The sequence below is a fragment of the Aptenodytes forsteri genome, unplaced genomic scaffold (genome assembly GCF_000699145.1).
Source record: "Aptenodytes forsteri isolate BGI_AS27 unplaced genomic scaffold, ASM69914v1 Scaffold289, whole genome shotgun sequence".
Classification (NCBI taxonomy): Eukaryota; Metazoa; Chordata; class Aves; order Sphenisciformes; family Spheniscidae; genus Aptenodytes; species Aptenodytes forsteri.
This window is the reverse complement of record NW_008795025.1, coordinates 1,895,169-1,907,850: the sequence shown is the minus strand read 5'-3', so window position 1 is coordinate 1,907,850 and position 12,682 is coordinate 1,895,169. Positions and strand designations below refer to the sequence as shown.

The window sequence follows — 12,682 nt, the reverse complement described above, 5'->3', positions numbered from 1 at the left end:
AAGCTTTTGAGCAAGCATCATTTGGCGAGTTCATACTTCTTCCCTGGCTGTAGCTGGTGGTCCAGAATTTTGGTATCTGCTCAGGGAAAGAAACTAAAACTCACCTTTATGGCTGTGAGGAAAAAAAGCAACCAAATGTGAAAACATGCACTGGGGCCCACCTGCATCTGCAGACAGCCTGAAAGAAAAGCCTGACGGAGAGCATGCAGGATCGGTTTAACTCAGAGGTGTTCATTTTAGAGGCGGTTGACAAGCATTATCATTTCAGCATCACTAGCTACCACGCTGCTAATGAAAAAGCAGAAGGTGGCAGATGGGACAGTCACAGAGAATTCTGTTCATGGTCTGTAAGTGGCCTCTTAGGCAAGTGGTATGCAGAGACAGGCTTGGGTTGGTGAGCAGGGCTTGGAGGAGTATAGCCCTTACATTCACCCTGTTCTGGGCCTCACCCAGGAGTGCGAACATTAACTCACTGCATGTCTCCTCAGGCTTTTCTTGGGGCTGGGAGGTAAGAAGAGACAAGCAAAATATAGAGCAAATCACCTGTAAAGATGTGATACTGGATGCTGAGGAACCCAGACTACAGACCTCACCTGGGTTAACAAGCCTTGCCAGCAGCCTGACAATATTTCCCAAAACCCAGCTCTTTGACTGGAGGAAAAGTAGGGAATGTGCCCCAAATTATGACAGGGAAGGAAAAAGAGGACCACAGACCAAGAGAGGGAGAGGGGATGGTCCCAGGAAAGCTCTCTCTGATGTAAATTAAGGAGCTATTATTTTTTTGTGGGATCAAACTTAATTTTTTGAAGTTTGAAGTGGATGGCACCAGAAAAGGACAGAATTCAGCAGCGTTAGCAGCCTGGGTTTTGAGAAACAATATCATGTGATAAAACTTGTTTTATGTAAAGTTCATAGAAGTTGCATACATTGGATCAAGCAGGTCCTTGTCATGTTTAGCCAACCAGGGGAGCTACAAGTTGGATGCTCCCCACAAGCCCCCTGCCAGTCTCTGACAGATCACCCATCAGGAGCTCCAAAGGCTGGAAGCAGGCTGGGCTGCAGATCCAGATGTCTCTGGGTGCACGTCAGTCAGTGATTGTCTCCAATGTATTGGAGAAAGCTGTCTGAATCTAACTTTGTTAAGAAATACTGAAGCATTATCTTTGGATACTGTCCTGCACAGAGTTCAATTTAAGCCCTGATCTTCTTCCTCTTCCCTGATAGAGACCTCTTCTTCCTCCCCAGTATTGGCTCGTTACTGGAAGACTGAGGACGGATCTTCATCTCGGTAAAAGGGATGGAGAATTTGTGGCCTTTCCATGGCTCCCAGTTCACCCCCTGGGAAAAGACCAAGGAATTTCTTTTATTAAAGCACGCAGACCAGGTGTTAGGAGTCTACCACTGCCCCCCTCTAATACCATTTAACCCTCCAATAAACAGAGTCGCTATTGTTCACCAGATTTTGACTGTAATTATAATCAATTTTCCAGGCACTCCTAATATAAATCAAATCTCTATCCAGTTTGGAACACAATAGGACTGAGCCATCTTCAAGCCCAAAATAAGCCTGTACAATAAGATGCACACCAAGGCATGCACTGAAAGCCAAGGTATAGGCTACATGAGACAGTGAGCCAGCATCCTAGTGTGGCTCCTAGTGAGTGTTCTTTTATGTGTTCCCCTCAGAAATCAAGACAGCTCCACCGCAAGTATCTCTGCCCACAAGAATCAGGGGGCCATGAGCTCAAGTCCTCTGGATCCAGGAAGGACAGAGTAAGAGCTATAAGTTTCCTTACGGATCATTTTCCTTTCAAATTAAGTGAGTTAGGGTAGCCTGGGTGATCTCTCCTGCTCCAAGGAGAGACATCCCCGCCATATGTTTTCTCAAGGCTAGGGAGAAGAGCTGACCACCAGACAGGTCGGCCACTCACCTCGCTGTGCTTGCTCTCCCCATATTTCCCATTGAGGTTGGCCAAGTGGCAGTTCTTGTACCACCATGCACCATGGTGTGTCAGAGCACAGTTGCTGAGAGCCACATCATTGTCTCTGTCCCACGTTGTGAACTTCCAGCCATTGTGGTAGGTCATTGCATCCCCTAAGGGAAGGGATGAAAGACATGAATAGGAGTAAGAGACTACAGTTGCTCAGCCTAAGGGCTTAATACACCCTTCAGGCAGAACAGAGCAGGCCTGTCAGGGGAAAAGCAACAGCACAGGACGGGTCTGGACAATAATTTCTAAAGAGCTGCTATGTCCAAGGGCTGGATCCCCCCAGCTGAACCTTATGGCAAAAAGATATTAAAGGATAAGTGAAAGACTATGGACACAATGGCAATGGTAAGGATTTACCAGTGGCAGAAGCCAGCACCAGGATAGCTACTGCTGTTGAGCGAACTCCCATCCTGAACAAAAGCCACTTTCTTTGCACTTCTCAGCTGGGGAACCCCAGAAGCTGCTCCCCCATCAGCACAGGTTACCTCATAGAAATGCTTCCCAGTCTGCCTTTTCAGCTGGTGTTTCACTGGGTTACAGAGCCCTCTCTTCCCCATGAAAAAGCAACTCTTTCTTCTGTCTTCAGCAGGAGACGGGCCTGTGGGCATACTCTCCTCAGTCTTCCCAGGAGGTACACACTTCTGTTCTCAAAGAGAACCACATCTGATCTAGCCTGACCTAATGAGCTCCCACGCTACTGGCAAAACAAATACACAGGTCCCAGCATTTGCTTCCCTGTGCAAAGCAGAGACAGCACAAGTACGAGGCACTCCTCACCAGCATTGCCTCTGTAATTCCCCACCGACAGCCTGTATCTGTCCCTGCTCGAGGCAACCTGGAAGAAGTCATAGACAGCATAGACAGATTCGCTGGCTGTCCGCAAATCCACCCGGAGCTCATAGCGGATGGGGCTGCTACTTGTGAGATTGTGCAGCTTGTCAAGACCTAGAAGAAAAAAGAATTATTCTCTTAAAAGGGAAAAGCTTGTTCACCTTTGCAGTCCTAGACTCTCACCCTGTGGCCATTTTGGTTAAATCAGCTATTTCCTGCCTCCCTCCTTCCCTGCTTGATGCTGTCATGACATTTTGCCAAGTTTATTCTGTCTTATCTCATTTTCTGGCAAGAGACAGCAGTATCAGAAAAAACAGCCAGCCTAAGCCAGCGCAAGACTGGCTGTAGTGCAACATTATTTTTCCCAGAACATTTAAAGACTCTTGCTCCAGAGACCTTGACCTATTTAGTGCTGGATTCTCTGATCCACGCAGAGTTCTCTAACAGAACAAGACAGACAAAAAATGACCTAATACACCAAGTTTTGTGTACTATCCTGGACTTTGCATTTTCACAAATGCAATTTCTTTATTTTTCCTCTCATAGGGACACACAAGCCTGAAATAAACCTTTCCAGAATTTGGCTTGCTCTGAGACTACTCCAAAGCCCAAACATGCCAGTGGAAAGACTTAGTGGGCCTTTACAGATCACTCAATGCTTCACTGGCACTTCTAGGGAAGACACAAAAGTTGACAGTTCCAGACTGCAGGCTCAGGGGTTGGATATTTCAGCATTTAGGTGCTTCTACAAAGCTAATCTTCAGCCCTTCACTGGTCACACCCTTGTACTGTACCAAGCCAGAATTCCCCAGTGGGATCTCCAAAGCCTTCCACATAATTTTTCCAGTGTTTGTAGAAATCCACCTCACCAGTGCTCCGCCTCTGAAACACCTGCAAAGCAAGGATTGCTGAGTGAGAGTTCATGACAGGTTGAGGAGAGACAAGGAGGATGGGGATGAGAAATGCTCATCCTGATTCAAAATGCAGACAAAAAGGTGAAGCATTCAGGAACAGACAACTCTAGCTGATGGTACACTGCAGCTGAGGAGGGTACACACAGGAATCCATTTCCATTTTCTGACTGCACATAAGCACTGGGGTGAATACTTAGTTGTGCAAATTTTAGTTTACTTTCCACAAATGCCTATAGACAGCACAAATCTGAGCGTGATCTAAACACCTGGACAAAACAGGCTTAGAGACATTGGGTTTCTAAACTTCACCAAAACAGAGGGACTTGGGCAGTAACACAGACAATTTATTTCAGTGGAGAAAATCACTTACCACTGAAAATGAAAGGTGAAAAAGGGAATAAAGATATTTTTATTTGGTTGTTTAGGGAGACAGCTATCAGAGAACCTCAGATTCACTCCTTCATGTTCATACACGCGCCCCACCTCAAAGCATTTGTGCTTCTGCCTCCAGATTCCCTTGAGCCACTCAACAACTACTGTGTGGTCAGGGTCCAGGTGCATGCTCACAGTACTAGCATTTAAAGTACTAACAGGCATCAGCTGAACTGCATTTAACTGTCCATACGTATAACCTTATACTGTGGTCAAGATGAGATAATATAGCTTAGTTAGCTCATTATGCAAGGCTGTTAAGCTAAGCTGTACTACCTCATCTTATGGCAGGGCTGAATGCACCCTCACAGACAACTCCTGTGACCCAACTGGCAAGAGGTGACACATTAAGCTGTCATAACTCAGTCATTGCCCTCAATCAGCAATAATATAAGCCTGTGTGGCATTCATGACCAGACAACTAAAAGTCCAGTATCCCACTGTCAAGCCTTTGAGCCATTCAACCTCCCACAGGATTCCTACTGACAGTCTGAGGGGGTACATCAGCATCCACCACCCTTCCTAAATACGCTACTCCATCAAGGCAGGAGCTGAAGCAGCACTGCAGTAGAGCAAAAGGAGCCAGCAAAAGGAGCCTCAGCTAACACCAGTACCAGGTCCACTTGATTAGGTTCATAAAAAAAAAAACCCAAAGAGGAGCAGAGAATCACTCACTATCCACCCGCCTCCATCAGTGGTCATGTCACAGTACACCTGCATCGGCCTGCTGCCATCCCCGTTCAGGTAAATGGTATACATGCCGCTGGAGGCATTGCCGTTCTGCTGCATCTGGCTGCAGTCTGCAGGATACGGGTAGAGGAAGCTAACTGTGAGAACAGAGAGGGCAAAACCTCACATCAGCAAAGCAGGCCATAGAGCTGGTGGAGGCATTTCACACCCTTAGGAATCTCCTAAGGACAACAGTACTGGGAGAGAAGTAAAGAAAGCAGCAGCCCCCACTGTGCGCTCACACAGTGCCCAGTTGCATCAGTAGGTTGCTGCTGGCAGCCTTCCCTGCTGCCTGGGAGCTGGCACATGGATAAGGTCCCCAGAGGCTGCAAGAGATGTAGTCTTGCGTCGCAGTGAGAGCAAGAAGAGGAGCCCTTGTTTGCGAAGGTGGGAGCGCCAGTAAATAGGGACTTTAATTTCTCTGCATTTCACCGTTTTTCCACAATTGGCAACCCCTGTGGGCACTGGCACAGTACAAGAGGCTCCCACAGCAAGCTGGTGTGAGATTTTGTTTGATTTGCTGCCATTCTGGTGTGCATTTCCTGACCTCTGAAAACAACCTGGGCAGCTACCCAATGCCACAACAGTACTTACACAGCTGTGTCCTACCATTACTAGGATGGTGCAGAAAGATCTCTACTGTATCATCTCTCCTGCCCACTGGCAGCTCACCAGGAGGCTTTGTCCCACACTTGGCTAGCAACGTTTGCCAGCAGCACTGACCAGTGTGGGCAATCTCCACTCACACTATCCCATTGTGTTTCCAAGTCTCCAGATGGTGTGGGCTTAGAATGGACTCCCAGCCAGAAGATACATCATTGACTCGCTAGATGGTTTGCTTATGATCACACAGTTTCCCAGTTTGTCTGTAGAATATGAACTCTACCTCTGACCTCTACCATAAAGCACAACAGCTGCAGAGCACAGGGAAAAGTGCAACAACCAAGGCCAAATCTTACCTGTTGAGAAGGTACTGTCTGTCTTTCTGCTCTGGCGATCTCCCTTATAGGCCCTCACAAAGATGGTATACCTCACTCCTTGTTCCAGTCCTTCCAGCACAAACCGTTGTTCGCTAGGACCCAGATGTACTTCCTGCCAAATAAAACAGATCAAAGGTTAACCCAACTCTGAATAGCATTTAGCTTTTCTGGACCACAGTGCCTCATACTCCACATGCATTTACAGGCTTTTCTTGTAGAGTTCAGACACGCACATTCTCTGTATATCCTTGAGACATGGAGTCCGTCTCCTCAGAAGGAATATTTGGGGCAAGGTCTCAAAAAACACTGTTAGGACACTGAGGACACACTATCCCTGGTGAGTGCTGCCCTTCCAGGTATTATCAAGTTAGAAAAGAAAAGTGAAGAAACAAACATGTTCTCTGCACCTGGAGATCTGTTGGGAAGAGGCATTCCACTGTCACAAAATCCCTCCACAGCTTCTACTCATGACAGTAACACATCTCCTTCCTTAAGCTCTCCCTCCCTGGGCCACGAATAGCATAGATTTTCTCTCAAAATTGTTTTTCTGTGGACCATATACCCACAAGACCCAATTGGCAGAGCCCATAATCATAGGGCTGATTTCAGTGGGGTCTGCAAGGCTGAGGAATTCACTGTACCTTGTTCATGCCATCTCGACCCTGGTAGGTCAGAACATAGGCATCAATCTGTGCTGCAGGAGGAGTCCAGGTAACCATGCCAGTAGAATGAGTCACATCTGACACACGAAGGTTCTTGGGAGGATCGATCTCTATTGAAAAAGAAAAGAAAATTCAACTCCCATTGCATAAATGAAAGACAGTAACTGCAGCGCAGGGCTTGGACCGAGCTTTCAATGCCTGATCCTGTTAACTGGGAACTACTGAAGTCACCCAGTGACCTTCACAGCTAGCAAGAAGCAGCGGAAGCCTAGACCAAACATGGCAAGGTCTGCTGCAGATCTGGTTTGGGATGTTTTGTGAGCCCTGCAATTGGCTCAACTGTACAGGGCCCAGGAGTTCCTCACACGTCTGCCTGAAAAACCCCCACCAGGCTGATCTCTGAAGAGCACTCACAGATAGGTAAGGTTTGGTCTCTATGCCCCAGTCCTGGAGCATGGCCCGAGTGTGCCCTGCCCAGAGCCCCTACCACTTGTTTCCCTACTGCAGAAGAATGACTTCACAGGCTTTATTCTTCAGCCTTCTTTAGTAAATGCAGGAATACAAAGAAACCCACAGCTTTACAGTTTAGTCTGTACTGTATATGGGACACCAACTCCTTCACTGACATCAAAGGCTTAGCCAGACTTTTCCTGTGCAGTCAGACTGCCCAAGTTCAGCATGAGGAGAACAACAGAATTATTTTCAAGCAATGCCAGTTCACAGCAGTTGTCGAAAAGCATCTGTCTTATAAGATACCCACAACAGGGCTGCAGTGCTTCCCTCAGGATAAAAGCAATTTCTAAATCTCAGCTGGAAGTAAAAACAATGGAAGAAGCCTCTCCCTCATTTTCATCCTGTACTTGCTATATTCTGGTGGTTTAGGAACATCTTAAGGAAAAAAATTTAAGGAGTAAGGTTTGTCCGGCTTTCCAAGTTTCAGAGAAAAGGTTCTTGGTGGGCAGTGCTGGCCTTCAGGGAAGAGTGGTCCAACCCTGAAGTGCACCTGAGTTTATAGCAAACTATAACCGAATAATTCATCTCAATTCCCTGCTCTTCCACAGACCTCCCTGGGGGACTATGGGCATGTCATTTAACTTGTCCGTTGATTCAGTTCTTCTCCATATAAACCAGGCAACAACACCTCCCAGAACTTGAAGAGTGCTATGAGGATAATCATAACAACGATCATAATGCACCAGTGAAATATTACAGTTGTGAAAAGGCCATGGAGGAAGACAAGGCCAAGCTATGTCTGTCTTAGGTAAACGAGAAGAGTAGAGCAGTGTGGCTTCTCCCAGGAAACACCGCACTCCTTGTGTATAGGGTTACTGCTTAAAACAGATAGAGAGGCAGAGAAGAAGAAATCAAAATACCGAATATAAGGAGAACAACAGGAACAGGAACACCAACATTCACACAGCATGTTGTTTAAAACACCAGCTATTCATTATAACTGAAGACCACCTTTCACTAGGCTCCTGAATTAAGCATTAGTTCATTATCTAATGAACCGGTGCTTCATTCAGGAGACCGCTAAACAACTGCTTTAAATAAAAGGACACAGAAATCTTCCGAGTCACTCATTACATGTATACCTCCCGCTGGACAGAAGAGGGAGCTAAAAGGTACCAAATCCATCACGAGAAGCAAGGGATGGGAAGGGCAGCCTTAGAGACAGTCCTGCAGTTTCACAGCACTGCTCTTAAAGGCCAGTCAGCAGTTTCCATGGGTGCAGGAGACCACCGCAGAACAGCTCCCTGCCACAGCCGGTTTGAATGCTAGGGAATAATCAGCCATCACCCTGAGTAAGAAAATGTCCCGTCCCCCCCTCAGAAGTTGTATTATTTTAACAGAGTTGTCATTACTTTTGGAAATATAACACATGCACACACAAAAAAAAAATACATTTTTTTTTGTGCAGATATTTCAAAAATATCCCTACAAATGCTAAATGCATTCTTCTCCCAGCAGTTTCACTTCATGTGAAATTTCCAGGTATCTTCATTTTCATTCCAGTTCAAAAAAACCAACGTTTCAATTTGCTGAAACTCTCCTTGCATTTCTAGTTCCAGATAGGTTCAGTTTTTTGGCCTCAAGAGATCTCCATTTGTTCCCATCAGCTGCCCTCGACCTCTGTAAGCACTGGGGAACTGCTTGGCATCTTGCCCTAAATCCAAGCTTCAACTGTTCTATCTCACACCAGCTTGATTCATAAACTAAGAAAAAGTACATTAGCAAGGCCAATGGATATGGAGTGACCCTGAAATGTTCCCAGTACACCATAATCCTTATGACTGACTAAACAGGACAGATTTAAGCCTGCTTGGCAGTCTCCTAGGACCAGTCTAAGGTCATGAGTCAAAGGGCAGGCCATTATTTTTAACTGTCCCTGATTCTAAAATGGTTTAACTTTGGCTGTTAAGCCTCTGTTATTGTTAGGCTTGATAGCAACACATGAAGCACCGCATGCTTTTGATTAAGGACTAGTGAAATAAGCTGGGTACCATCAGCTGTCATCTTGTACTACAACATCTGCCTCTTCTATAACCATCTATAGCAGCAGTCTCTGTTATGATAGTCTATACTCATGCACTTACCTCCAGAATGGGTTTACCACTGTGCCTCTTCATTACCCAGTAATGCAAAGAGAGATGAAGAAACATAAAATAACAAGACAGTAGGGTCCTTCTACCCCATTTCCTTTCCCTTCTCCCACAGTTACCTGTCAGCATGTCAGTGCTTGCCCTCTTGCTCTGCTTGCTTCCCAGCTCTGTCCAAAGACGGATGGTGTACTTCGTGCCTGGTTTCAGTCCTGTCAGGGTGGTAATGCTCTTGTTCTTCCCCACTTCTATTTCCTTGGTGTCCCCAACAGCAGAAGTGTAGCTCACCATATACCTGTCTATGGGAGCTTGGACACTATCCCAGGAGACGGTGGCTGAGTCCTCTGTCACTTGGTCAGTTACCAGATTCTTTGGGCTGTCCATTTCTAAGAAACAAGGTGCAGAGTAGAAAGTGTGGGTAACTAAAAGACACGCATGTTCCCCTTAAAACTTTTGCTTTCTAAAGCCCCATGATCCTACCCTCAGGAAGCAAAGGATGACATGGACTAACTCATCCGTAGCTTTACTGGGTCTCAGTGGCTAATCACCGCGCTTGCTATTGACAATGCAGAACTGGAGTAAGACAAGGTAAGGCACTGAGGCATGGCCATCTTCAGACAGAGGCCTCAGGAGCAAAATATAAGCAGAGATACAGGGAAGAATGATTGTGCAGAAGAAGGTCCAACTGAAATCTAAGGTTCGTAAGGATTTAGGTCTGACACAGCCTCAAGAGAGATCCATTAGACCAATTATTTGGGAGCATGCACGGCCCTGGAGTCCTGGATGACACAGGGTACACTGAGGCAAAGAAAGATGTGAGAGACTGAGGCAGCACCAACACTCTGCTTCCCTTTATCAGCCTCCCCCACAAATATCTTTTTGAGCTGTGAGGTGCCAGCAAGGTGTAACATTTCTCTACAGTAAGATTGAGGGAAGAAGGCCTTGGCAAAAGAGGTGGCCAAAGGAGAACATAATAGTAACTAATTCACCATGTGAAGCTACATCCCTCCTTCCATAGCTGCAAAATTACAACCCAAGATTTCCACAGGTCACCCATAAGAGTGTTTGTGCCTGCCCTCTTGCTCTGCTTGCTTCCTTTCCCTGTCCACACACAGATGATATACTCCACATCTGGCTTCAAACTAATCAGGACAGCGAGACCTGTGTCCTACCCCATCTCTCCCTCACTCCCAAGAAACACTAGCAGTGTCCTCTGCCAATCAGTCAGTCTTCAGCCTAGCTAAGCAGCAAACTTCTGTAAGCAAAAACCTTGATTATACAAGGGGAATTACTGATAGTTACAAGACTTTAGTCAGGCTCAGACCATTTGCTGCCCTTTCATGTTTTGGGAGAAGATGATTAAAATAGGGGTGTTTCCTTCCAAGTCTTGATTCATTGATAAATACTATTCTTATCAGTGACGCTAGTTGAACCATCCTAAGTTTAGGCAGGATTCAACAGCAGTAGTGTATACTGTGGGGCAGAGCTCAGCCATATGCAAAGCTTAGCATACCCGAAGACCAAAAAGAGTAGGCAAAGCTGGTAAGTGAGGACCACAGTGCTTTAGCAAAGTGCTGTGAAGTTCACACCAGGCTGATGGTTTCTGAACTAACAGAGCAGTCATTAGTTCCTAAAAGTTCTCTAGACTTGGCACCATCTCTATCTGAAGATTGAAGGTGCCTTTATCATGGATGTCCCCACATCATAGGTGACCACAAGACAAAACAGTGTCTAGTGTATGTTCTGCAACAGGCCAGAAGAAAACAGGACAGAAATTGAGATCACTTCCACAACATAGTGTCATGTAGAAGCACAAAGATTCTCTGGAATACCTGTCACTGCCTCAGTGCTGATCCTCTTGCTCTGCCGGGTTCCCTTCGCTGCCCAGAGGAAGATGACATATTCAATGCCAGGTTTCAGTCCTGTCAAAGTCGTGGTAGTCTCGTTCTTTCCCACTTCCATCTCCTCTGTGTCACCATCAACAGAGGTGTAGTTCACCATGTACCTATCTATGAGAGCCTGGACCTTGGCCCAGGAGATGGTGGCTGTGTCCTCTGTCACTTGATCAGTCACAAGGTAAGCCGGGCTGTCGATTTCTGCAGAGACAGTTAAAAGTGAAGAACACAGGCTGCCATAGGCTGTACTGTGACACCCCTTCCCCTCAAGGGCCTTGCCAGTTTCTTCCTTTTTCAAGTCTTATTTCCAATCACACACTGATTGGACCCACAAAGCTGGGAAGTATCAAGGTCTGAGGTGATTTGACTGGGGTCTGTCTTTAATCCTTACAGAAGATTGCCAAGGGAACAGCACAGCCAGTCCTGACCTGGACAGAAGAGAGCTCTTGCAAAGCAAGATACTATTACTTTCTTATTTTCTCACAATCACAAGCCTCTGAAGCTCATATAGATGTCATCTGTCCAGAAAGTGAGTGTCCTGGTTTTGGCTGGGATAGAGTTAATTTTCTTCCCAGTAGCTGGTATGGTGCTGTGTTTTGGATTTAGGATGAGAATAATGTTGATAACACACCGATGTTTTAGTTGTTGCTAAGTAGTGCTTACACTAGTCAAGGACTTTTCAGCTTCTCATGCCCTGCCAGCGAGAAGCTGGGAGGGGGCACAGCCAGGACAGCTGACTCAAACTGGCCAAAGGGATATTCCATACCATCTGACGTCATGCTCAGTACATAAACTGGGGGAAAGCTGGCCGAGGGGCGGGAGTGACCACTGCTCGGGGACTGGTTGGGCATCGGTCAGCAGGTGGTGAGCAATTGCATTGTGCATCATTTATTTTGTATATTCTTTTATCATTATTATTATTTTCCCTTCCTTTTCTGTCCTATTAAACTGTCTTTATCTCAACCCACAAATTTTACTCCTCCCCCCGATTCTCTCCCCCATTCCACTGGTGGGGGGGAGTGAGCGAACAGCTGTGTGGTGTTTAGCTGCCTGCCGGGTTAAACCACAACAGCGAGAGAACAAAGCTCTTTTGTTAAGAGACCGGGATGACCCAGGTATGCACTTACTCATCTTCCTTCAGCAAGTCCCTGACCTAGAGCATGGGTCTTGTAAACACTTGCAACAGCTTGCAATCAATTCAGACATTCAGCTTTACAATGTTGTTATAAACCAGTAACCCTCACACTGGGCAGATCACTACACCTTCTTAACCAGGACTGGATGCACAGGGGAAAGAAAGTCCTAGTAAGAACAACTGAGGAACAAGGATTAATCATCCTATTGCAAGAAAAGGCATCCTGCATGCTGTTAATCTCTCTGCACTTCAATTTTTTCATCTGCAAAAAGGAACTGAGCATTTCCCTGTTCCACGATGAAGGATAAATGAATTAACCAATTAAAACAAAACAAGACTATATAAATATAGTGTCCAGAGAAGGGCAACGAAGCTGGTGAAGGGTCTGGAGAACAAGCCTTATGAGGGGCGGCTGAGGGAACTGGGGTTGTTTAGCCTGCAGAAAAGGAGGCTGAGGGGAGACCTCATCACTCTCTACAACTACCTGAAAGGAGGTTGTAGCGAGGTGGGTGT

At 46.2% G+C, this 12,682-nt stretch overlaps 1 protein-coding gene across 1 annotated transcript in view; it reads right to left on the bottom strand.

The window, feature by feature from the left end:
* Positions 1-1,191: 1,191 nt before the first annotated feature.
* Positions 1,192-12,682, bottom strand: part of TNN (tenascin N) — a 24,715-nt gene continuing 13,224 nt past the window's right edge. Inside the window, exons 7-15 of the mRNA XM_009275858.1 lie at positions 10,972-11,235; positions 9,262-9,525; positions 6,519-6,649; positions 5,857-5,989; positions 4,844-4,995; positions 3,617-3,713; positions 2,769-2,936; positions 1,932-2,095; positions 1,192-1,338 (exon numbers count right to left, since the gene is read on the bottom strand). Of these exons, the coding sequence (XP_009274133.1) occupies positions 1,192-1,338; positions 1,932-2,095; positions 2,769-2,936; positions 3,617-3,713; positions 4,844-4,995; positions 5,857-5,989; positions 6,519-6,649; positions 9,262-9,525; positions 10,972-11,235 (1,520 nt within the window). The remainder of the gene's footprint in view (positions 1,339-1,931; positions 2,096-2,768; positions 2,937-3,616; positions 3,714-4,843; positions 4,996-5,856; positions 5,990-6,518; positions 6,650-9,261; positions 9,526-10,971; positions 11,236-12,682) is intronic.